Here is a 26,652-nt window from a genome sequence, read left to right on the forward strand (position 1 = left end):
ACTCATTGGGTGGGTGGGTGGGTGAGTGGATGGGTGGGTGAGTGAGCTATTGGGTGGGTGAGTGGGTGAGTGAGCGGGTGGGTGGGTGTGTGAGTGGGTGGGTGAGTAGTTGAGTGAGCTATTGGGTGTGTGAGTGGGTGGGTGGGTGAGTAGTTGAGTGAGCTATTGGGTGGGTGAGTGGATGAGTGAGCGGGTGGGTGAGCAGGTGGGCGAGCGGATGGGCGAGCGGGTGGGTGAGTCGGTGGGTGAGTGGATGAGCGGATGGGTGAGTAATTGAGTAAGTAATTGGGTGGATGAGTGGGTTGGTGAATAGGTGAGTGAGTGGGTGGGTAAGCGGGTGGGCAGGTAGATGGGTGAGTGGGTGGGTGAGCGGGTGGGTGGGTGAGTGGGCGGGCATGTGGATGAGTGGGACAGCGGGTGGGTGAGCGGGTGAGCGGGCGGATGAGTGAGTGGGTGAGTGGGTGGGTGGGTGAGCGGGTGGGGAGGTGGATAAGTGAGTGGGTGGATGGGTAAGCGGGTGGGCGGGCATGTGGGCGGGTGTGTGGGGGGGCGAGTGAGTGGGTGAGTGAGTGGCTGGGTGGGCGAGTGAGTGAGTGGGTGAGCGAGTGAGTCGGTGAGTGAGCGAGTGAGTGGGTGAGTGAGCGGATGGGTGGGCGAGCGAGTGAGTGGGTGAGTGAGTGGCTGGGTGAGTGAGTGGGTGAGTGAGTGGCTGGGTGGGTGGGTGAGTGGGTGGGTGAGTGGGTGGGTGAGTGAGTGAGTGGGTGGGTGAGTGGGTGTGTGAGTGAGTGAGTGGGCGGGTGAGTGAGTGAGTGGGTGAGTGAGTGGGTGAGTGGGTGGGTGGGTGAGTGAGCGGGTGGGTGAGTGGGTGGGTGAGTGGGTGAGTGGGTGGGTGGGTGAGTGAGCGGGTGGGTGAGTGAGTGGGTGGGTGAGTGGGTGAGTGGGCGAGTGAGTGAGTGAGCGAGCGAGCGAGTGAGTGGGTGAGTGAGTGGGTGGGTGAGTGAGCGGGTGGGTGAGTGAGTGGGTGAGTGAGCGAGTGAGTGGGTGAGTGAGTGAGTGGGTGAGTGGGTGAGTGGGCGAGTGGGTGAGTGAGTGGGTGAGTGGGTGGGTGAGTGGGCGAGTGAGTGAGTGAGCGAGCGAGCGAGTGGGTGAGTGAGTGGGCCACTCTTGCGGTGAGTACCCGGTAAGGCACGGCACGTCTCCTCGCAGCAAGCCCAGTCCGCACGGCCACGCGCTTCGGTGCTGCGAGCACAAAGACAAAGGACCCCCGTGTAGCCTACGCACGCTGTCGGGGCAAGTGCTGTGAGCAAGTTGTGGCAGGCCGATGGCACACGAGGGGGTGGGTGGCAAGCACCACGTGCGGCAAACCCTATTCAGAAATTAACGATGTCGCCGTTTCATATTTCACCGGATGTAACGCCCCCCTGAGCTGCTGCTAGAGCAGGCCGGCCACGTGGCCAGATGACAAAAGTGTCATCCACGTACCTCTTCCATAGGCCAACTCCTCGACCACATCAATTCAATACACCCAGCCATCATATTTACCATGGATGTCGAAAAAGATGGCAAGCTACCTAATTAAAAAGAGACCTGATGGTTCAATGAGCCACTCTGTCTACAGGAAAGCTTCCCATACGGATGCTTACCTGAAACCGGATTCCCACCACCATCCATCACAGAAGAATTCCCTCATCAAGACTCTGCACCATAGAGCCCAATGCATATCCGACCAGGAACACATAGGCAGTGAACTCAAGCACGTACACCAAGCTCTTAAGGCTAATGGTTACTCCGACTATACAATCCGCAAAGCTATCACTCAAACCATGAAGAAGGACCCTCTTGAGGAGCCTTTCAAAACCATCACTTTACCCTACATTGCGGGGATCACAAAAAAGATCTCCAAAATCTTGAATAAACACAAGATCCAGGTCCGTTTCAACACATTACATAAAATCGGTGATCTGGTTCCGTCTGTAAAAGATGTGATTCCGGACATACAGTACCCTGGTGTCTACAAACTAAGTTGCCTCTGTGGCAGTAGTTACATTGGAGAAACCAAACGCCATGTCTCGGACCGCATTCGTGAACACAAAGCAGACCTTAAACACGGTAGGACCAACACCTCGGCCGTGGCAGATCACTGTTATAATTCAGTAGGCTCACATGACATTGACTTTTCCAAGACAGAGGTTCTCTGCAAGCCATCTGGCTACCATGAGAGATTCGTTCATGGGGCTATCCACATATACAAGCACAGAGACAATTTCGACCGAGAAGATGGATTCTGGCTTAGCAATCATTGGAAGGATTTGATAAACCATTTCGGGTCTTAATTGATTGTTCACGCTTACGGTGGCTTTCAGACAGCATCCATTATTTTCGTCTCCCCCCCTCCTCTTTTCCGAACATAGATGGACTCGTCCACCTTAACAAACTGCCAAATCGCTCTCCGTGGTGCTAACGTTAAAAACACCGCCACTTTTTTCAAATATTTCTTGCTGTGGTTTTCACACCTGATGATGAATGCGTGTGTTGCAGTCGAAACGTCGTGAGAATTTTATTGTTTTATATTTTTATTATTTTATTGTTTCCCTTCTACGCGGTGGTAACTTTACCGAAAGAACCAAGAATATGAATCCCTGCAGTCACGAAAGCTTTAAATAAAAATTTAGTATATTAGTGTACTAGTATGTTAGTGTATTAGTATATTAGTGTATTAGTATAATAGTGTACTAGTATGTTAGTGTATTAGTATATTAGTGTATTAGTATAATAGTGTACTAGTATGTTAGTGTATTAGTGTATTACTATACTAGTGTATTAGTATATTAGTGTATAGTATAATAGTGTACTAGTATGTTAGTGTATTAGTGTATTACTATATTAGTGTATTAGTATATTAGTATGTTAGTGTATTAGTGTATTACAATATTAGTGTATTAGTATATTAGTGTATTAGTGTATTTATTAGTATATTAGTATGTTAGTGTATTAGTTTATTAGTGTATTAGTATATTAATGTATTCGTATATTAGTGTATTAGTATATTAGTGTATTAGTATATTAGTGTATTAGTATATTAGTGTATTAGTTTATTAGTATATTAGTGTATTAGTATATTAGTATGTTAGTGTATTAGTGTATTACAATATTAGTGTATTAGTATATTAGTGAATCAGTATATTAGTGTATTAGTATATTAGTCTATTAGTATATTAGTGTATTTGTATATTAGTATATTTATTAGTATATTAGTGAATTAGTATATTAGTGTATTAGTATATTAGTGTATTAGTATACTAGTGTATTAGTATACTAGTGTATTAGTATATTAGTGTATTAGTATATTAGTGTATTAGTATATTAGTGTATTTGTATATTAGTATATTTATTAGTATATTAGTGAATTAGTATATTAGTGTATTAGTATATTAGTGTATTAGTATATTAGTGTATTAGTATACTAGTGTATTAGTATACTAGTGTACTAGTATATTAGTGTATTAGTATATTAGTGTATTAGTATATTAGTGTATTAGTATATTAGTGTATTTGTATATTAGTATATTTATTAGTATATTAGTGTATTAGTATATTAGTGTATTAGTATATTAGGGTATTAGTATATTAGTGTATTAGTATATTAGTGTATTAGTATATTAGTGTATTAGTATATTAGTGTATTGGTATATTAGTGTATTAGTATATTAGTGTATTAGTATATTAGTGTATTTGTATATGAGTGTATTAGTATATTTATTAGTATATTAGTGTATTAGTATATTAGTGTATTAGTATATGAGTGTATTAGTGTATTTATTAGTATATTCGTATATTAGTGTATTGGTTTATTAGTATATTAGTGTATTAGTATTTTAGTATGTTAGTGTATTAGTGCATTACAATATTAGTGTATTAGTATATTAGTGTATTAGTTTATTAGTATATTAGTATGTTAGTGTATTAGTGTATTACAATATTAGTGTATTAGTATATTAGTGAATTAGTATATTAGTGTATTAGTATATTAGTGTATTAGTATATTAGTGTGTTTGTATATTAGTATATTTATTAGTATATTAGTGTATTAGTATATTAGTGTATTAGTATATTAGTGTATTAGTATATTGGTGTAATCGTATATATTAGTGTATTTGTATATTAGTGTATTAGTTTATTAGTATATTAGTGTATTAGTATATTAGTATGTTAGTGTATTAGTGCATTACAATATTAGTGTATTAGTATATTAGTGTATTAGTATATTAGTGTATTAGTATATTTATGAGTATAGAGTATATTTATTAGTATATTAGTATATTTATGAGTATATGTATTAGTATATGAGTATATTAGTATATATTAGTATATGTATGAGTATATTTATGAGAATATGAGTATATTTATGAGTATATTTATGAGTATATTTATGAGTATATGAGTATATTTATGAGTATATTTATGAGTATATTTATGAGTATATGAGTATATTAGTATATGAGTATATTTATGAGTATATTTATGAGTATATTAGTATATTAGTATATGAGTATATTTATGAGTATATTAGTATATTTATGAGTATATTTATGAGTATATGAGTATATTTATGAGTATATTTATGAGTATATTTATGAGTATATGAGTATATTAGTATATGAGTATATTTATGAGTATATTTATGAGTATATGAGTATATTAGTATATGAGTATATTTATGAGTATATTAGTATATTTATGAGTATATTTATGAGTATATGAGTATATTTATGAGTATATTTATGAGTATATGAGTATATTAGTATATGAGTATATTTATGAGTATATTTATGAGTATATATATTTATGAGTATATGAGTATATTTATGAGTATATTTATGAGTATATTTATGAGTATATGAGTATATTTATGAGTATATTTATGAGTATATGAGTATATTAGTATATGAGTATATTTATGAGTATATGAGTATATATATTTATGAGTATATTTATGAGTATATGAGTATATATATTTATGAGTATATTTATGAGTATATGAGTAAACTATTTATGAGTATATTTATGAGTATATGAGTATATTTATGAGTATATGAGTATATTTATGAGTATATTTATGAGTATATTTATGAGTATATGAGTATATTTATGAGTATATTTATGAGTATATTTATGAGTATATGAGTATATTTATGAGTATATTTATGAGTATATGAGTATATTTATGAGTATATTTATGAGTATATGAGTAAACTATTTATGAGTATATGAGTATATTAGTATATGAGTATATTTATGAGTATATTAGTATATTTATGAGTATATTTATGAGTATATGAGTATATTTATGAGTATATTTATGAGTATATGAGTATATTAGTATATGAGTATATTTATGAGTATATTAGTATATTTATGAGTATATTTATGAGTATATGAGTATATTTATGAGTATATTTATGAGTATATGAGTATATTAGTATATGAGTATATTAGTATATGAGTATATTTATGAGTATATGAGTATATTTATGAGTATATGAGTATATTTATGAGTATATGAGTATATTTATGAGTATATTTATGAGTATATTTATGAGTATATGAGTAAACTATTTATGAGTATATTTATGAGTATATGAGTAAACTATTTATGAGTATATTTATGAGTATATGAGTATATATTTATGAGTATATTTATGAGTATATGAGTAAACTATTTATGAGTATATTTATGAGTATATGAGTATATATTTATGAGTATATTTATGAGTATATGAGTGTATTAGTATATTTATGAGTGTATGAGTGTATTAGTATATGAGTATATTTATGAGTATATTTATGAGTATATGAGTATATTTATGAGTATATTTATGAGTATATTTATGAGTATATGAGTGTATTAGTATATTTATGAGTGTATGAGTGTATTAGTATATGAGTATATTTATGAGTATATTTATGAGTATATGAGTATATTTATGAGTATATGAGTATATTTATGAGTATATTTATGAGTATATGAGTATATTTATGAGTATATGAGTATATTTATGAGTATATTTATGAGTATATGAGTATATTAGTATATGAGTATATTTATGAGTATATGAGTATATTTATGAGTATATTTATGAGTATATGAGTATATTTATGAGTATATTTATGAGTATATGAGTATATTTATGAGTATATTTATGAGTATATGAGTATATTTATGAGTATATTTATGAGTATATTTATGAGTATATGAGTGTATTAGTATATTTATGAGTGTATGAGTGTATTAGTATATGAGTATATTTATGAGTATATTTATGAGTATATGAGTATATTTATGAGTATATGAGTATATTTATGAGTATATGAGTATATTTATGAGTATATTTATGAGTATATTTATGAGTATATGAGTATATTTATGAGTATATTTATGAGTATATGAGTATATTTATGAGTATATTTATGAGTATATGAGTATATTTATGAGTATATTTATGAGTATATTTATGAGTATATGAGTGTATTAGTATATTTATGAGTGTATGAGTGTATTAGTATATGAGTATATTTATGAGTATATTTATGAGTATATGAGTATATTTATGAGTATATGAGTAAACTATTTATGAGTATATTTATGAGTATATGAGTATATTTATGAGTATATGAGTATATTTATGAGTATATGAGTATATTTATGAGTATATTTATGAGTATATTTATGAGTATATTTATGAGTATATTTATGAGTATATGAGTATATTTATGAGTATATGAGTATATTTATGAGTATATTTATGAGTATATTTATGAGTATATTTATGAGTATATGAGTATATTTATGAGTATATTTATGAGTATATGAGTAAACTATTTATGCGTTGACGACACCTGCCCACCTGGTGATGGCTGTGCCGCAGGCTGAGGCCTCCGACTCGCCGCTGCCGTACCAGGCCGCTGCCGCGCTCGCGAGCGGGCCAGGCGGATGATGTCATCTGTTAAGGGGGAGGGGCCACAGCGGAGACCCCTCGGGTTAGAGACACGCGGGGGTGGTGGGGGGGGTGGTGGGGGGGTGGTGGGGGGGTGGTGGGGGGGTGGTGGTGGGAGGGAGTCACGGGTCTGGTTCTCCAACACCGTCCCCACTGGTACATTCATAGCCAAGTCAACGTAGGGGCTAGCACGGCACGGGTGAGTTTTTCCACTGGCACACATCCCAGGCCAGTGTTGGGGCTAGCACGGCACGGGTCGGATTTTCCACTGGCACACATCACAGGCCAGTGCTGGGGCCGGGTATGGCACGGGTGGGTTTTTCCACTGGCACACATCCAGGCCAGAATTGGGGCCGCCACGGTACGGGTGGGTTTTTCCACTGGCACATTCTGAGTCAGTGTTGGGCCCAGCACGGTACGAGTGGGTTTTTCCACTGGCACACATCCCAGGCCAGTGTTGGGGCCAGCATGGCACGGGTGAGTTTTTCCACTGCCACACATCCCAGGCCAGTGCTGGGGCCAGCACGGCACGGGTGAGTTTTTCCACTGCCACACATCCCAGGCCAGTGTTGGGGCCAGCACGGCACGGGTGAGTTTTTCCACTGCCACACATCCCAGGCCAGTGCTGGGGCCTGCATGGCACGGGTGAGTTTTTCCACTGGCACACATCCCAGGCCAGTTTTGGGGCCAGCACGGCACGGGTGAGTTTTTCCACTGCCACACATCCCAGGCCAGTGCTGGGGCCTGCATGGCACGGGTGAATTTTTTCCACTGCCACACATCCCAGGCCAGTGTTGGGGCCGGAACGGCACGGGTGAGTTTTTCCACTGGCACACATTCCAGGCCAGTTTTGGGGCCAGCACGGCACGGGTGAGTTTTTCCACTGCCACACATCCCAGGCCAGTGCTGGGGCCTGCATGGCACGGGTCAGTTTTTCCACTGCCACATCCCGAGCTGCGTGAACGGGGGGGCCCACTGAACCCTTTGAGAGCCTTAGTCTGGCTCCGTGGGCCTCACAAGAGTAAAAACGAAACCCTATTGGAGTCTGGCTCCACGAGTTGTGTTCCTACAACATTACACAACGTTGATTTATATCCTCCAAAAGCAACGCTTCCGATAATTAAGTCTCTAATGATAATTATTAATATTAATACCCTAAGGTTTAACAGGACTATCGATGGCACGGGTTGGCGTCAACTGTCGATTCAAGAATCGCTACATCGACCGCCCGTCGAATCGATACCCGCCTTCAATTGCTTTCAACGCGGCAACCGATTCACGCCACGCGATTCGGTAAAAACCGATTCCCGCGTTGAACGCCACGTATGAATCGAACGCGGGTTTGCGTTGTGCGCGACAGCGCGATTCGATTCCCGATCCTTCCAAACGGCCGCCGTTGTCGAGAGCTTTGGATAGGAGAGGGCGACCTCGCCTCAGGGGGGACCCCCCCACCACCACCACCGCCGTTGTCGTCGTCGACTCACCCAGGGACATGTCGATCTTCTCCACCCTGGAAGTCGAGGAGGCGGCGGCGGCGCTGCTGCTCATGGCGGGTTGCGAGAGAGATTTTTTTTGGGATGGAGTCGAGCGTTGGGGCAGGAGGCCGCAGAGAACAAACTCCACTCAGATGGTGGGGGTGACGTCACCGCGTTGGCGGAGGGGGGGGCAGTGGTGACGTCACCGCGTTGGGGAAGGGTGCGGCGGTGACGTCACCGCGTTGGGGAAGGGGGCGGCGGTGACGTCACCGCGTCGGCGGAGGGGGGGCAGTGGTAACGTTACCGCGTTGGGGGAGGGGGGGCGGTGGTGACGTCAACGCGTTGGGGGAGGGGGGGCGGTGGTGACGTCAGCGCGTTGGGGGAGGGGGGGCAGTGGTGACGTTACCGCGTTGGGGCAGGGGGGGGCAGTGGTGACGTCAACGCGTTGGGGAAGGGGGGGCAGTGGTGACGTCAACGCGTTGGGACAAGGAGGCCGCAGAGAACAAACTCCACTCAGATAGTGGGAGGGGTGGGTTTGAGTCGGCGGTGACGTCACCGCGTTGGGGGAGGGGGCAGTGGAAACGTCACCGCGTTGGGGAAGGGGGTGGCAGTGGTGACGTCACCGCGTTGGGAAAGGGGCGGGCAGTGGTGACGTCACCGCGTTGGGGGAGGGGCGGGCAGTGGTGACGTCAACGCGGTGGAGGAGGGGTGTGTGAGGGGGCAGTAGTGACGTCAACGCGTTGGGACAAGGAGGCCGCAGAGACAAACTCCACTCAGATGGGGATTGATGGTGGCGGTGACGTCAACGCGTTGGGGAAGGGGGGGCAGTGGTGACGTCACCGCGTTGGGGTGAGGGGTAGTGGTGACGTCAACGCGTTGGGGGAGGGGGTTAGTGGTGACGTCACCGCGTTGGGGGTGAGGGTAGTGGTGACGTCAACGCGTTGGGGGAGGGGCAGTGGTGACGTCACCGCGCAAGGGGGAGCACGGTCTCGTGTGTAGTGTATAGTGTAGTGTAGTGTGTAGTGTAGTGTATAGTAGTGTATATAGTAGTGTATAGTGTATAGTAGTGTATAGTGTAGTGTATAGTAGTGTATTGTATAGTAGTGTAGTTTATAGTAGTGTATAGTGTAGTGTATAGTAGTGTAGTGTATAGTGTAGTGTATAGTGTGGTGTATAGTAGTGTATAGTAGTGTAGTGTATAGTAGTGTAGTGTGTAGTGTATAGTGTAGTGTAGTTTATAGTGTAGTGTGTAGTGTAGTGTATAGTGTCGTGTAGTGTATAGTGTAGTGTATAGTAGTGTATAGTGTAGTGTATAGTAGTGTGTATAGTAGTGTAGTGTATAGTAGTGTATAGTAGTGTAGTGTATAGTAGTGTAGTGTATAGTAGTGTGTAGTGTAGTGTAGTGTGTAGTGGATAGTGTAGTGTATAGTGTAGTGTAGTTTATAGTGTAGTGTATAGTGTAGTGTATAGTAGTGTATAGTGTAGTGTATAGTGTAGTGTATAGTGTAGTGTGTAGTGTAGTGAATAGTAGTGTATAGTGTAGTGTATAGTGTAGTGTATAGTGTAGTGTATAGTGTATAGTAGTGTATAGTGTAATGTATAGTAGCATCAGCACCGGAACTCCTCAGGGCTGCGTCCTTTCCCCTCTGCTCTTCTCCCTGTATACCAACAGCTGCACCTCCAATCATCTGTCCGTCAAACTATTGAAGTTTGCGGATGACACCACCCTCATTGGGCTGATCTCTGGTGGAGATGAGTCTGACTATAGGTGGGAAGCTGACAACCTGGTGACCTGGTGTAGCCAGAACAACTTAGAGCTAAATGCTCTAAAGACAGTTGAGATGGTTGTGGACTTCAGGAAGAATACAGCACCACTCACCCCCATCACCCTGTTAGACTCCCCAGTCAAAATTGTAGAGTCCTTCCGCTTCCTGGGCACTATTCTCTCCCGGGACCTCAAGTGGGAATTGAACATCAGCTCCCTCACCAAGAAAGCTCAACAGAGGATGTACTTTCTACGGCAGCTGAAGAAATTCAACCTGCCAAAGACAATGATGGTGCAATTCTATACAGCGATCATTGAATCCATCCTCACCTCCTCCATAACCGTCTGGTACGCTGCTGCCACTGCCAAGGACAAGAGCAGACTGCAGCGCATCATCCGCACTGCTGAGAAGGTGATTGCCTGCAATCTACCAACCCTCGAGGACCTGCACACGACAAGGTCCATGAGGCGAGCGAGGAAGATTGTGGCCGATTCCTCCCACCCTGGACACTCTCTGTTCCAGCTACTCCCCTCCGGCAGAAGGCTTCGGTCCATCAGGACCAAAACCTCACGCCATAAAAACAGTTTCTTCCCATCTGCTGCTGGCCTGTTAAACAAGGCCAAGGGCTAGCACTGTTTTTAACATTTGATCTACATAACGACACCTTGCCGATATTAACTATGTTACCCTATTTGTATTTTTTTATTTTTAAATTATATCTTAAAGCTATTTTATATTCGATATTTATTTAATTTTATATACTTCAGCCCCTTGGTGTTAGACGTTTAACCCTTATTATAGTAAGACTTGTTTAAAACTTATTTAAGATTTTAGATTCCTATATGTTGAATGTATGCACCATCCTGCCAAAGTAAATTCCGTGTCGGTGTGACGTTACATGGCGAATAAAACCCTTTCTGATTCTGATTATAGTGTAGTGTATATAGTAGTGTATAGTAGTGTATAGTGTAGTGTATAGTGTAGTGTATAGTAGTGTATAGCGTCGTGTATATTGTATAGTCGTGTATAGTGTAGTGTATAGTGTAGTGTATAGTGTAGTGTATAGTGTCGTGTAGTGTATATTGTAGTGTATTGTGATGCCGCCGCCACGGAGCCGATCGGCGGGCGGCCCACCTGCGATCTCGCCGCTCCGAGCGACGAGGCCGACATTGCTCCACCCCACCACCTCCCCACCCCCCCCCCCCACCGGAACACACACGCACGCACTCCCCCACCATTAGAGCGCGTGGGGAGACACCCTGGCCGACAGGTTTTCACCCAGAAGCCCTCGTAAAGGGATAATCTTCACGGTTTCCTGCAGCCAGGGAATTGGACGGTCTCCCCCGACGCTAACACCCACCGCGGCGCCGTGACTTTGGTTGTAATTACATGGTCACGACGGGGCTGCCGAGCCACCGCGGGTAGACAGCACACACAACACACACGGGTCAGCAGGCAGGTAGGAGGGCAGAGCCACGAGCGGCGGGAAAGCAGGGTCGCCCTCTGGCTGGAGGGTCGCTGAGCAGGTAAATTTAGATGCGGACGTCGCTGAAAGCAACGGCCCGGGGGATGCTGGGATACAGATGGGCCTACCGATTGGCGGGTGATCCCAGCGAGCTGATTGGCCCGCGAGTCGGCACCAGGTAGCCCCTTTGATGTAGAAAGAATAAAGCGGGTCAGGGCGAAGGAAAAAGGTTCTCTGGCTACTCGAGTCAACCCCAGGCCCGTCAACTCCCGAGTCCAGCCGCGCGAACGTCCGTGGGACGTATCGACGCGCCGCGAGGACCAGACAGCAGTGACGACGAACCGTGAGTAAGAGGGAGAGAGAGGGAGTTGGGACTTAGCTTAAGAGCAAAACCGGAGAGGGTAAAGGGGAGAAGGACAGGTAGAGTGTAGTGCCGACTATCGAGAGATAGATCGGTCCTGCCCCGCTGATCCCGACTGACTCGGTTAAATAAGGGCTCGCCGACGCGGTGGAATAAATCGTCGGCGGTTACATAACGGACTGGTGTGGTTTTTGTGGAAGCGTGGGTGCGCTTGCTGTCGCGGTGGTCGTTACATAACAGACTGGTGTGGTTATTGCGGAAGCGTGGGTGCGCTTGCTGTCGCGGTGGTCGTTACATAACAGACTGGTGTGGTGGTTTTTGCGAGGGTGTGGAAAGAGAGTGGAAGCGTGGGTTCGCTTGCTGTTCTCGGTGGTCGCCGCGTGTGTGGAGCGGCGCCGCGTGGATTGTGTGCGCTACGAACCGTCGGCTGCGGACTCCTGCGTTGCGAGCGGATACCCGTCTCGCACGCATGCCCATCGCATAGCCCTTTAAACCCGTTTAAACCAATCCCCCCAAGCGTCGGAGTGAGCACGAACGACGTCGCTTACCCTCCGACCTTTGACCCCCTGTTACCCGCGTGTGATTGGTGCGTGGGACTGCGCGGGCGGGGAGCGTCGCGTTTGGGTGCCGGCGAAGCGCTAGCGGGTCCCAGGGGGGTCGAGTGGGATGCCCCACCGGCAGGAGACCCGGACTCGGGGGGGGACGGCACAGGGGGGGGAACAGGAGCGCGACGACCTTTCCCCGCCGGGGGAGGAGTGCGGCGGCGGCAGCTCCCACACTAGTGGAGAGTCTGGGAGCGTCGGTACTTCGCGGACAGGGTCGCAGGCAGGGGAGATCCCGGGGGCCGGCGACCCTAACAATATGGTGTCAGAAGCGGTACGAACCCCCGCGTTACCCCACGCGAAAATAAGGCATATATTCACTGGCCGGGGTACACCTTCGTGGAGAGCATTTGCCCGCAACGTCCTAGGGGCTAAGGAAATTAATGGGTGGACGGACGCGCAGACGCTACGTCAACTTAATATGAATCTGGATGGGCGGGCAGCCGATTTTGTGGAAGCCCTACCCGCAAGCGCGCAGACACAGCTAGAGGAGCTGATGCGCCGACTTGATCTGCGCTTCGGTACGCGCGATGAGGAGGAGGCAAAAGCGGCCTTAGAGGCACGCCGTCGCCAACCCGGCGAGGACCTGCGCGATTATGCCGAGGATGTGCGTGAGCTAACAAAGATCGCACGCCTGAGGCACACCACGGAAGCGATTGAGGAGCTGGCCACAGAGAAAATCCAGCGATACTTAATGCGCACGGCGTGGTGGCAGCCAGACGTGAACTGTACGCGCCTCTCCTTTGATGCCCTTGTCGAGCGCGCGCGCAAATGTGAAAGAATTTCTAGCGAACGCGCACAGCTCCGAGGACTGGGACGGGAGCGCACCATCGCAAGTCTGTCCACCGAGGAGGAAGAGGAGGAACAGGAGCTCACCAGGATGGTAGGGGGTCGGGAAAGGGGGCCTCCGGTATCCCGCGAGACCACCCCGGGATGGGTAGCGGGGATACAGGCGGGCATCGGGGGGATTGACAACAAAGTAACCCAAGTGGACAACAACGTAACCCAAGTACGGGCACATGTGACTACGCTGCAGACTACGGTAGAGACGATTCAGACCGAGTTGGGAGGGCTAGCTGGGAGGGTAGCCCGACTAGAAGCAGAGTCTGGGCAGCGGCGCACGGGGGGGAGAGGGAGCGGGCAGGGTGCCCACTATGGAGCCGCCACCCCCCCCCGGGCGTGTTATATGTGCGGCCGTCAGGGGCATCTCATGAGAGACTGCCCACAGATCGCCCGCGCTAGATATACCGAAGGGTTAAACGCCAACGCCCCCTAGAGAGTGGACCACCTAGGGGTGCAATCACCGAGGTCCCGAAACAAAACGACGATAATAATAATGGTAAGCAAGTGACACCCACACAGGTCACGGCCACAACACCCAAGGACGCGGTGAGGACGGGCGACTGGCTACGGGAGCTGGTGGCAGGAATCACGGGGGCCACGTCACTGGTGGAAGGACAGGTGAACGGGCAGCGCACCCGGATCCTACTGGACACGGGGGCCGTAGCCTCACTCGTGAGCGCCGCGCACTGCAGCGTGCTCGGGGTTGACGTGAGCCGCCTGCCGGCCCCGGATTGCGCGCTGCACACAGCGAGCGGAGCCGGGATGGGGTTGCTGGGAAGGATCTCCCTCGAGGTCCGTCTCGGAAACCAGGTGTGCACTCAGGAGTTCTACGTCTCGAGTGTGCTGTGCCACGAGTGTATCGCAGGTACCGACCTCCTGGAAAAGCTGGGGCTCAACGTGCAGCCCCGACAGCGGTGCGCCACCGTGGAAGGCAGCGGGGAACGGATTCCATTCCTGGGACGGGAGCCGAATCGCCCCCGCTTCACACCTGTGGCCGCTACCCTGACGACGGCCGTCACCATCGGGCCGCTCGCCGAGATGCTGGTACCTGTGGCGACACCCTCCACCGACCCCGCGCACCGACCATCGGGGGAGGTAATGCTAACTCCTCACCCAGAGTTGGCAAAACGATACGGGGTTGTGGGGTCAGCCACATTGGTAAACGCCGATGGGGGCCGATTGTTCATGCGTGTGTTTAACCCCCACGGCACCCCAGCAATACTACGACAGCGCACCACAGTAGCCACCGTGCACCCCCTACACGCGCGCCACTCCAGCGACTCGGTATTCGCACTCTGGGCGGAGGACCCCGGTCGCCCCGAGGACCAACAAGACCTGGCCTGGCGAGTCGGCCCGACTCCCCACGCCGAGGTCGTCCCCCTTCTTGACGCGGTACACGTACCTTGGGCAGATTTACCCAAGGGAGAGGCCGATCATCTACGCGGGTTACTGCGGGAGTACGCCGACGTGTTCAGCGAACACGATTCAGACGTGGGTCGCACAGATCTCGTTAAGCACCAAATCGACACCGGGGCCGCCCGACCCATAAAACTCCCCGCGTACCGCGTGGGCGCACCCGAACGCGCCCAGATCAAAGAGGCGGTCAGGGACATGCTCCGCGATAACATAATTCAGCCCTCGGCGAGCCCCTGGTCTGCCCCGGTGGTGCTAGTAACAAAAAAGGACGGGTCAACCCGGTTTTGCGTCGATTACCGCAAACTAAACGCAGTCACCCTCGGCGACGCCTTCCCCATACCGCGCATCGACGACACCTTTGACAGCCTCGCCGGAGCGCGGTATTTTTCCACCCTCGATCTCGCGTCCGGGTACTGGCAGGTGGAGATGACGGAGGAGGATCGGCCAAAAACCGCATTCACCACCCCGATGGGGCTATTCGAGTTTCGAGTACTCCCGTTCGGGCTCACCAACGCGCCCGCGACGTTCCAGCGGCTGATGGAGTTGGTGATGCGGGGCTTGCAGTGGGAGCAATGCCTGATTTACCTGGATGATGTGATCGTGTTCAGTAGATCTCTGTCTGAGCACTGGTCCAGGTTACGGGAGGTGTTCCAGCGACTGCGAGCGGCTCATCTCAAGCTCAAGCCGCGTAAGTGTTACATCGCACAGCGCGAGGTGGGGTACCTCGGACATCGCGTCAGCGAGGCGGGGGTGCGCACCGATCCGGACAAGGTACGCGCCGTAGTGGATTGGCCACAGCCAAGAAACCTGTCGGAGATAAGGTCATTCTTGGGGCTCGCCACCTATTACCGTCGATTTGTAAAGGGATTCAGCGAGATTGCACGCCCCCTCACCCAACTCACTTCCCCCAAGCACCCCTATCAGTGGACGGAGGCCTGCCAGACGGCCTTCACCACCCTCAAAGACCACCTCACACACACCCCCACACTGGCTTTCCCCGATTTTACCTCCGACTTTATTTTGGACACCGACGCCTGCAGCAGCGGGCTGGGTGCGGTGTTGTCGCAGGTGCAGGAAGGGGTGGAACGGGTGATTGCGTACGCCAGCCGGACCCTGAGCGGGGCCGAGCTGAACTACTGTGTGACCCGTCAGGAATTGTACGCTGTGATCTTCGCGTGTAAACAGTTTCGGCCGTATTTATACGGCAGGAAATGTCGAGTGCGCACGGACCATTATGCTCTGCAGTTCCTCCTCACCTTCAAGGAACCGCGGGGACAGATGGCCCGATGGCTGGCGCAGCTGCAGGAGTACAACCTGCAGATCGAATACCGGGCGGGGCGGACGCATGCAAACGCGGACGCATTATCACGGCGACCCGCGGTGTGTGCCGAGACGAGGGCGGAGGAGGCCTGCCCGTGCTTCACGGGGGGACGTTGCCGACAGGCAACGGACCCCCGGGAACCCGCTGAACCTAACCCCCCCCCGGCGAGAGAGAGTGCGGTATGCGCCACAGAGACCCCCACAGGTGGAGGCGCGGACCCAGTCGGCCGCCCGGCGAGCGCAGGGCCCACGACTCGGGACCACGTGGACCACCCCGCCCCGATCGGACGGATCCAGGAGGACGTCGGCTGCGCCTTCCCGGGCCTGAGCGACGAGCAGCTGAGGCAGACCCAGCAGCGGGATCCGGATCTGGCGGCAGTGGAAGCGGCCCTGCGGGAGGGGAAAAGCACCCTACCAGGGCCCTGGAGCGGTTTGTATGCCCGGTTGTGTGTGCAGAACGGGGTGGTACGGGAGTTAACCGAGGCCGGCCAGCCGGGGTGCATCTGTGTTCCCGCCCAGGTGCGACCCCAGCTGCTACGGCTGGTACACGACCACCCGCTCGGGGGCCATGACGGGGAACGGCGCACTCGGGAAACTCTGCGTCGCCAGTATCTCTGGCCCAAATTGACGCAAGATGTGGCCGCCTGGGTACAGGGCTGCCGCGCTTGTCAGCAGTGCGGGCCGAAACCGGCACGATACCAAGTACCCCTAAGGCCGTTCCGCGTCAGTCGGACTAACCAGCTGGTCGGCATCGATCTCCAGGGGCCATTCCCACGATCCCACCGGGGCAACCGCTATATCCTCGTAGCGGTGGAATACTTCACCCGCTACCCCGTGGCGGTGGCCATCCCCGATAAAACGGCCCTGGTAGTAGCCCGGGCGTTCGTGGAGCACTATGTACTTAAGCACGGGATCCCGGAGCGAGTCCTTACCGACCAGGGTAGCGAGTTCGAGGCCGAGTTGTTTCAGGCGCTGTGCCGGGAGTTCGGGATCCAGAAAGACCGAACCACGGCGTACCACCCCCAGGCGAACGGTATGGTTGAACGTATGAATCAGACTCTGGCCGGAAAGCTCAAGCGTATGGCGGCCGCAAACCAACGGGATTGGGACGAACACCTCCCCTACGCCCTGTTCGCCTACGCCACCACGGTGCACACATCGACGGGACAAACCCCGTTCCTAATGATGTTTGGTCGTGAGTCTCGTCTACCCGCAGACTTGCTGTTCGGCATTCCTCCACCCCAAACGGAGGAAGGGAGTCGCCCCGTGGAACATCTGATGGAGACCCTACGAGGGGTCCGGGACCGGGCCTACCCGCAAGGGGAGGCCGCGCATCGGCGACAGGAACAGAGCACCCGACCCCGCGTGGAGCCCCCCCTTTTCTTGACAGGTACCAAGGTGTGGCTACACACCCCTCGCGTCGGGGCCGGACAGGTGGGGAAGCTGACCACCTACTGGCGGGGCCCCTGGACCGTGGTACGGCAGATCTCTCCCTGGACGGTATTAATCCAGGGTGGAGAGAGGGGCCGAGAAACGGTGGTTAACGTCCGCCGCTTAAAACCATGGAGGGCAGCCCCGGCGGGGGAGAACCTCGCTGCCCGAGTACCGCGAAACCCCGGTGCCCCTGCGCCACCCGTGCTCGGGGGCCTCGCGCACTACATGGGCCCCGCCGTGCCCCCAGCCCCGAGGCGTCCCGGCCCCGCCAGAGGACGGCGGGGACGCCGCCCCTTAAACCCCGCTGCCGCGGAGTTTGTCCCCCAGCCCCCAGGTGCCGAGGGATCGGAGGAGCCACTGGAGTGGAGAAGGAGACCGCTGCAGGAAACCCCGAGGACGGAGCCACCTCCCCCGAGGCCAGCCACAAGATCCGGGCGGATCCCCCGGACCCCGCAGCGCTACCTCGTGAGCGCGGCCCAGGCGAGGTGCTCCAGTCAACCCGGGACGGGGACTGGCACCTCGGGGGGCTATGTGATGCCGCCGCCACGGAGCCGATCGGCGGGCGGCCCACCTGCGATCTCGCCGCTCCGAGCGACGAGGCCGACATTGCTCCACCCCACCACCTCCCCACCCCCCCCCCCCACCGGAACACACACGCACGCACTCCCCCACCATTAGAGCGCGTGGGGAGACACCCTGGCCGACAGGTTTTCACCCAGAAGCCCTCGTAAAGGGATAATCTTCACGGTTTCCTGCAGCCAGGGAATTGGACGGTCTCCCCCGACGCTAACACCCACCGCGGCGCCGTGACTTTGGTTGTAATTACATGGTCACGACGGGGCTGCCGAGCCACCGCGGGTAGACAGCACACACAACACACACGGGTCAGCAGGCAGGTAGGAGGGCAGAGCCACGAGCGGCGGGAAAGCAGGGTCGCCCTCTGGCTGGAGGGTCGCTGAGCAGGTAAATTTAGATGCGGACGTCGCTGAAAGCAACGGCCCGGGGGATGCTGGGATACAGATGGGCCTACCGATTGGCGGGTGATCCCAGCGAGCTGATTGGCCCGCGAGTCGGCACCAGGTAGCCCCTTTGATGTAGAAAGAATAAAGCGGGTCAGGGCGAAGGAAAAAGGTTCTCTGGCTACTCGAGTCAACCCCAGGCCCGTCAACTCCCGAGTCCAGCCGCGCGAACGTCCGTGGGACGTATCGACGCGCCGCGAGGACCAGACAGCAGTGACGACGAACCGTGAGTAAGAGGGAGAGAGAGGGAGTTGGGACTTAGCTTAAGAGCAAAACCGGAGAGGGTAAAGGGGAGAAGGACAGGTAGAGTGTAGTGCCGACTATCGAGAGATAGATCGGTCCTGCCCCGCTGATCCCGACTGACTCGGTTAAATAAGGGCTCGCCGACGCGGTGGAATAAATCGTCGGCGGTTACATAACGGACTGGTGTGGTTTTTGTGGAAGCGTGGGTGCGCTTGCTGTCGCGGTGGTCGTTACATAACAGACTGGTGTGGTTATTGCGGAAGCGTGGGTGCGCTTGCTGTCGCGGTGGTCGTTACATAACAGACTGGTGTGGTGGTTTTTGCGAGGGTGTGGAAAGAGAGTGGAAGCGTGGGTTCGCTTGCTGTTCTCGGTGGTCGCCGCGTGTGTGGAGCGGCGCCGCGTGGATTGTGTGCGCTACGAACCGTCGGCTGCGGACTCCTGCGTTGCGAGCGGATACCCGTCTCGCACGCATGCCCATCGCATAGCCCTTTAAACCCGTTTAAACCAATCCCCCCAAGCGTCGGAGTGAGCACGAACGACGTCGCTTACCCTCCGACCTTTGACCCCCTGTTACCCGCGTGTGATTGGTGCGTGGGACTGCGCGGGCGGGGAGCGTCGCGTTTGGGTGCCGGCGAAGCGCTAGCGGGCCCCAGGGGGGTCGAGTGGGATGCCCCACCGGCAGGAGACCCGGACTCGGGGGGGGACGGCACAGGGGGGGGAACAGGAGCGCGACGACCTTTCCCCGCCGGGGGAGGAGTGCGGCGGCGGCAGCTCCCACACTAGTGGAGAGTCTGGGAGCGTCGGTACTTCGCGGACAGGGTCGCAGGCAGGGGAGATCCCGGGGGCCGGCGACCCTAACAGTATAGTGTTGTGTATAGTAGTGTATAGTGTAGTGTGTAGTATAGTGTAGTGTGTAGTGAATAGTAGTGTATAGTGTAGTGTGTAGTGTAGTGTATAGTGTAGTGTATAGTAGTGTATAGTGTAGTGTATAGTAGTGTATAGTGTAGTGTATAGTAGTGTATAGTGTAGTGTATAGTGTAATGTATAGTAGTGTATAGTGTAGTGTATAGTGTAGTAGTGTAGTGTGTAGTGTATAGTGTGATGTATAGTGTAGTGTATAGTTGTGTATAGTAGTGTATAGTGTAGTGTATAGTAGTGTATAGTGTAGTGTATAGTAGTGTATATTGTAATGTATAGTAATGTAGTGTATAGTGTAGTGTATAGTAGTGTATAGTGTAGTGTATAGTAGTGTATAGTTTAGTGTATAGTGTAGTGTATAGTAGTGTATAGTGTAGTGTATAGTGTAGTGTATAGTGTAGCGTATAGTGTAGTGTATAGTAGTGTATAGTGTAGTGTATAGTGTAGTGTATAGTGTAGTGTATAGTTTAATATATAGTAGTGTAGTGTATAGTGTAGTGTATAGTGTAGTAGTAATGTATAGTGTAGTGTATAGTGTAGTATATAGTAGTGTATAGTGTAGTGTATAGTGTCGTATATAGTAGTGTATAGTAGTATATAGTGTAGTGTATAGTGTAGTGTAGTGTGTAGTAGTGTAGTGTATAGTGTAGTGTATAGTAGTGTAGTATATAGTGTAGTGTATAGTAGTGTAGTGTATAGTGTAGTGTATAGTAGTGTAGTGTATAGTGTAGTGTATAGTAGTGTAGTGTATAGTGTAGTGTATAGTGTAGTGGATAGTGTAGTGTATAGTAGTGTAGTGTATAGTGTAGTGTATAGTGTAGTGTCGTGTATAGTGTCGTGAATAGTGTAGTGTGTAGTGTAGTGTATAGTGTAGTGTATAGTAGTGTAGTGTATAGTGTAGTGTATAGTGTAATGTATAGTAGTGTGGTGTATAGTGTAGTGTATAGTGTAATGTATAGTAGTGTATAGTGTAGTGTATAGTAGTGTAGTGTATAGTGTAATGTATAGTAGTGTGGTGTATAGTGTAGTGTATAGTGTAATGTATAGTAGTGTATAGTGTAGTGTATAGTGTAGTGTATAGTGTAGTGTAGTGTGTAGTGTAGTGATAGTGTAGTGCTTAGTGTAGTGTATAGTGTAGTGTATAGTGTAGTGTAGTGTCAAGTGTGTAGTGTAGTGTATAGTGTAGTACATAGTGTAATGTATAGTAGTGTATAGTCTAGTGTATAGTAGTTTAGTGTATAGTGTAGTGTATAGTGTAGTGTATAGTGTAGTGTATCTTAGTGTATAATAGTGTAGTGTATAGTGTAATGTATAGTGTAGTGTATAGTGTAGTGTATAGTAGTGTATAGTAGTGTATAGTAGTGTAGTGTATACTGTAGTGTATAGTAGTGTAGTGTATAGTAGTATAGTGTATAGTGTTGTGTATAGTAGTGTAGTGTATAGTAGTGTAGTGTATAGTAGTATAGTGTAGTGTATAGTAATGTAGTGCGTAGTGTAGTGTATAGTGTAGTGTGTAGTAGTGTAGTGTATAGTGTAGTGTATAGTGTAGTGTATAGCAGTGCCCTATCTTATCACACCAACTCAGACCTGATTGGTCACCCCGTGCCACTTATAAATCTTATCGTCCATCCTACAAAGTCCCATCACATGGGAGAGAAACACAAATATACATATTTTTAAAAAAATTGTCTATTTTCAAAAAAATTCTTGCTGTGGTTTCCACACCTGATGATGATTGCTTGTGATGTTTTATTATTTAACTTCTACGTGACTTTGCCGAGAGAGTCAAAGAAGATGACTTCCTGCACGCACGAAAGCTTTAAATCTCAACAAATGGACGATTAAAAAATTGTTCCCCGTATTTTAATGGCTTCTATGCCGTCATCAAAATGAATGTAGTCCGACTTTTAATGTTGACTTTAAGCCTCCGTGACTGGGGGTGGGGGGTGATTCATATTCTTTGATTCTTTCGGGTAAATTCACTTGGGTAGAAAAATATAAAAAATATATAAAAATATAAAATCTACCACGACGTTTGGGGGTCGTCCATAAATAACGTCACGCGATTTTTGACCCCCCCCCCTCACCGTCACACGACGTCACAAAAAGTCAGACCCCCTTACCCCAAATATGACGTCACAAAGCTCTGCCCCCCCAAAAAATAAAATAAAACGTGCTTCAAATCGCTTTAAACTATTGTGTCATTGCAGCGCGTGTTTAATGTGGCGCTGCACTCTGCTGTTGTAGGAGAAAACATTTATTAAAACGTCTATTTAATTAAGTAGAACGTGTTGTCTGTATTTATTTATAGGGTTGCGCATTTTGACGTGACGTCACATTTCTCAAACACCCCACCCCCTCGTCACACATCGTCACAAATGTCTCACCACCCCTCCTAGGTGCGTGACGTCATTTATGGACGGCCCTTAAGAGGTGGGGCCTTACCATCAGCCCCACCAAAACTAAGCACCTGCCTGGGTATTTTGTACCATCGGACACTCTACCCCCAAAACTTCCAATCGGTGATGGGGCAGTTGTGGAGAGAGTGGAGAGTTTCCCATACCTGGGCAGTGTGCTGATGACCGGCTCCAGTTTAACAGCAGAGGTCTCACTCCGAATCAGTCGAGCGGCAATATCTTTTCATCGGTTGCGTAACGCTGTGTGGAAGCTACCTGGTCTGTCGCTCCGCACTAAGCTTCAGGTCTTCTCGGCCACGGTCATTCCCTCCCTTCTCTATGCTTGCGAAACGTGGACCCCCCCCTAATGGAACATCTTCGCCGGTTAGAAACATTTAGGCTGGCCTGCCTACGATCCATCCTGGGTTTAACCAGACTGGATTGTGTGAGGAGCTCACAAATCCTTGAAAGATCTGGGCAGGGTCCCATCGGTGAGCTCCTCCGGCAGGCAAGGCTGCTTTGGCTGGGTCATGCAGCCCGCATGCCCAGCCACCGCATGCCGAAACAACTTTTGTTCGGCCAGATCGATGGGGCTAAACGGGCGCGGCACGGGCTAGAGAAGAGATGGAGTGATGTGGTACAGGAGGACGTGGAGCTGAGTGGACTTGCCGATGACTTGTACCAGCGGTGTCAAGATCGGCCTCTGTGGAGGAGGCTCGTGAAGGACGCTACTGGGCAGTTGGAGGTAGTCGCCCTCCAACAACAACGGAGGGCGGAGGAGCGATGCTCACAACAACGAGCGGAGCGCCAGGTGGCTAAAGCACAGCAGGTTGGCACAGCAGGGGGCAGAGGTGGTGCATCAGCCAGTCATCTCAGTCAATGGACCCGTGGCACCTGGGTCTGCCCCGTGATCTCCTGCCAGGAGGCGTTCGACACTTCACGTGGCCTCACGGTGCACATAGCCTGGCACAAGCGTCGTGGTGACGTCGCCGCCACTTAGTGGCGAATGGCGGTTGTTGTTGTGTGTGTCTCGCTGTGTGTCTCTGTCCGTGTGTCTCTCTCTGCATGTATGTGTCTCTCTGTGTGTCTCTGTGTGTCTCACTCTGCATGTGTGTGTCTCTGTGTGTCTCTCTCTGCATGTATGTGTCTCTGCGTCTCACTCTGCATGTGTGTGTCTCTGTGTGTGTCTCGCTGTGTGTGTTAAGGGGGAGCGATAGTGTAGTGGTTAGCGCTACGCTGCGCTATGAATTTGGCCACCCGGGTTCGATTCCCGCTCACGGCCAACACCAGTGACGATTATTTGAACCGGTCCTGGGCCTCCCCTAGGTCGACTCAGCCTCAAATGAGTACCTGGTGCGGTGTGTAAACATTGCCACTAGGGAGACAAAGGCGGATCTGGCGTGGTGCTGGCCACCCACCCCCTCGTGTACCGTTCCGGCCTTCATAGGTGCTCGCTAACAGCACTTGCCCTACAGTCTGTTAAGGCAATACGGGGGATCGTTGTCTGTGTGTCTCTTTCTGCATGTGTGTGTCTGTGTGTGTCTGTGTCTCTTTGTGTGTGTGTGTCTTTTTGTGTGTATCTGTGTGTCTCTCTCTGCATGTGTGTGTCTCTCTCTGTCTGTGTGTCTCTCTCTGCATGTGTGTGTCTCTCTCTGCATGTGTGTGTCTCTGTGTGTATCTGTCTGTGTGTCTCTCTGCAAGTGTGTGTCTCGCTGTGTGTGTCTCTGTGTGTGTCTCCGTGTCTGTCTCTGCATGTGTGTCTGTCTCTGTGTGTGTCTCTCTCTGCACGTGTGTCTGCCTGTGCTGTTCCCGTGTCTGTGTTTTATCATTCATTCTTACCTGATGATGGTTGCTTGCGTTGCAACCGAAACGTCGTATTCTATTATTACTTGAATTTATTTTCAACGTCACTTTACCGAAAGAACCAAGAGTGAGAACTCCTTACTTACTAACAACTCCTTACCAACAACTCCTTACTTACTAACAACTCCTTACTCACTAACAACTCCTTACGCACTAACAACTCCTTACTTACTAACAACTCCCTACTCACTAACAAGTCCTTACTAACAACTCCTTACTTACTAACAACTCCTTACCAACAACTCCTCACTTACTAACAACTCCTTACTTACCAACAACTCCTTACCAACAACTCCTTACTTACTAACAACTCCTTACGCACTAACAAGTCCTTGCCAACAACTCCTTACTAACTAACAACTCCTTACGAACAACTCCTTACTTACTAACAACTCCTTACTAACAACTCCTTACTCACTAACAACTCCTTACTCACTAACAGCTCCTTACTAACAACTCCTTACTCACAACTCCTTACTCACTAACAACTCCTTACTCACTAACAACTCCTTGCTTACTAACAACTCCTTACTAACAACTCCTTGCTCACTAACAACTCCTTACTCACAACTCCTTACTAACAACTCCTTACTCACTAACAACTCCTTACTAAAAACTCCTTACTCACTAACAACTCCTTACTCACAAACAACTCCTTACTCACTAACAACTCCTTACTAACAACTCCTTACGCACTAACAACTCCTTGCCAACAACTCCTTACTTACTAACAACTCCTTACTCACTAACAACTCCTTACTCACTAACAACTCCTTACTAACAACTCCTTTCTTACTAACAACTTCTTTCTTACTAACAACTCCTTACCAACAACTCATTTCTTACTAACAACTCCTTACTTACTAACAACTCCTTACTAACAACTCCTTACCCACTAACAACTCCTTACTAACAACTCCTTGCTTACTAACAAGTACTTACTAACAACGTCTTACTTACTAACAACTCCTTACGCACTAACAAGTCCTTGCTAACAACTCCTTACTTACTAACAACTCCTTACTAACAACTCCTTACGCACTAACAACTCCTTACTCGCTAACAGCTCCTTACTAACAACTCCTGACTCACTAACAACTCCTTACTAACAACTCCTTAATTACTAACAACTCCTTACTAACAACTCCTTACTCACTAACAACTCCTTACTCACTAACAACTCCTTACTAACAACTCCTTACTCGCTATCAACTCCTTGCTTACTAACAACTCCTTACTTACTAACAACTCCTTACTAACAACTCCTTACTAACAACTCCTTGATTACTAACAACTCCTTACTAACAACTCCTTACTCTCTAACAACTCCTTACTCACTAACAACTCCTTACTAACAACTCCTTACTCACTATCAACTCCTTACTTACTAACAACTCCTTACTAACAACTCCTTAATTACTAACAACTCCTTACTCACTAACAACTCCTTACTCACTAACAACTCCTTACTTACCAACAACTCCTTGCTCACTAACAACTCCTTACTTACTAACAACTCCTTACTTACTAACAACTCCTTACTAACAACTCCTTAGTCACTAACAACTCCTTACTAACAACTCCTTACTCAATAACAACTCCTTACTTACTATCAACTCCTTACTAACAACTCCTTACTTCCAACTCCTTACTAACAACTCCTTACTAACTAACAACTACTTACTAACAACTCCTTGCCCACTAACACTCCTTACTAACAACTCCTTACTCACTAACAACTCCTTACTAACAACTCCTTACTAACAACTCCTTACTCACTAACAACTCCTTACTCACTAACAACTCCTTACTAACAACTCCTTGCTGACAACTCCTTACTAACTAACAACTCCTTACTCACTAACAACTCCTTGCTCACTGACAACTCCTTACTAACAACTCCTTACTCACAAACAACTACTTACTAACAAGTCCTTACTAACAACTCCTTGCTAACAGCTCCTTACTAGACCAATTCTTCGACCACATCAATTCCATACACCCAGCCATCAGATTTACCATGGAAGTCGAAATAGATGGCAAGATACCTTTTTTGGATGTCCTAATTAAAAAGAGACCTGATGGTTCAATGAGCCACTCTGTCTACAGGAAAGCTTCCCATACGGATGCTTACCTGAAACCGGATTCCCACCACCATCCATCACAGAAGAATTCTCTCATCAAGACTCTGTATCATAGAGCCCAATGCATATCCGACCAGGAACACATAGGCAGTGAACTCAGGCACGTACACCAAGCTCTTAGGGCTAATGGTTACTCCGACTATACAATCCGCAAAGCTATCACTCAAACCATGAAGAAGAACCCTCTTGAGGAGCCTTTCAAAACCATCACTTTACCCTACATTGCGGGGATCACAAAAAAGATCTCCAAAATCTTGAATAAACACAAGATCCTTTGAGTGATAGCTTTGCGGATTGTATAGTCGGAGTAACCATTAGCCCTAAGAGCTTGGTGTACGTGCTTGAGTTCACTGCTTATGTGTTCCTGGTCGGATATGCATTGGGCTCTATGA

The 26,652-nt window shown here is 48.4% G+C and overlaps 1 protein-coding gene across 1 annotated transcript in view; it reads right to left on the reverse strand.

Moving 5' to 3' along the window:
• The window catches only part of LOC116958053 (uncharacterized), a 36,135-nt gene extending 27,478 nt beyond the window's left edge, over positions 1–8,657 (reverse strand). The window contains exons 1-3 of the mRNA XM_032980543.2: positions 8,480–8,657; positions 6,906–7,001; positions 1,178–1,239 (exon numbers count right to left, since the gene is read on the reverse strand). Of these exons, the coding sequence (XP_032836434.1) occupies positions 1,178–1,239; positions 6,906–7,001; positions 8,480–8,543 (222 nt within the window). The 5' untranslated portion in view covers positions 8,544–8,657. The remainder of the gene's footprint in view (positions 1–1,177; positions 1,240–6,905; positions 7,002–8,479) is intronic.
• Positions 8,658–26,652: the final 17,995 nt, after the last annotated feature.

Source organism: Petromyzon marinus, chromosome 70 (assembly GCF_048934315.1).
Source record: "Petromyzon marinus isolate PM22_M1 ecotype Great Lakes invasive population chromosome 70, UKy_Petmar_22M1.pri1.0, whole genome shotgun sequence".
In the NCBI taxonomy this organism is placed as follows: domain Eukaryota; kingdom Metazoa; phylum Chordata; class Hyperoartia; order Petromyzontiformes; family Petromyzontidae; genus Petromyzon; species Petromyzon marinus.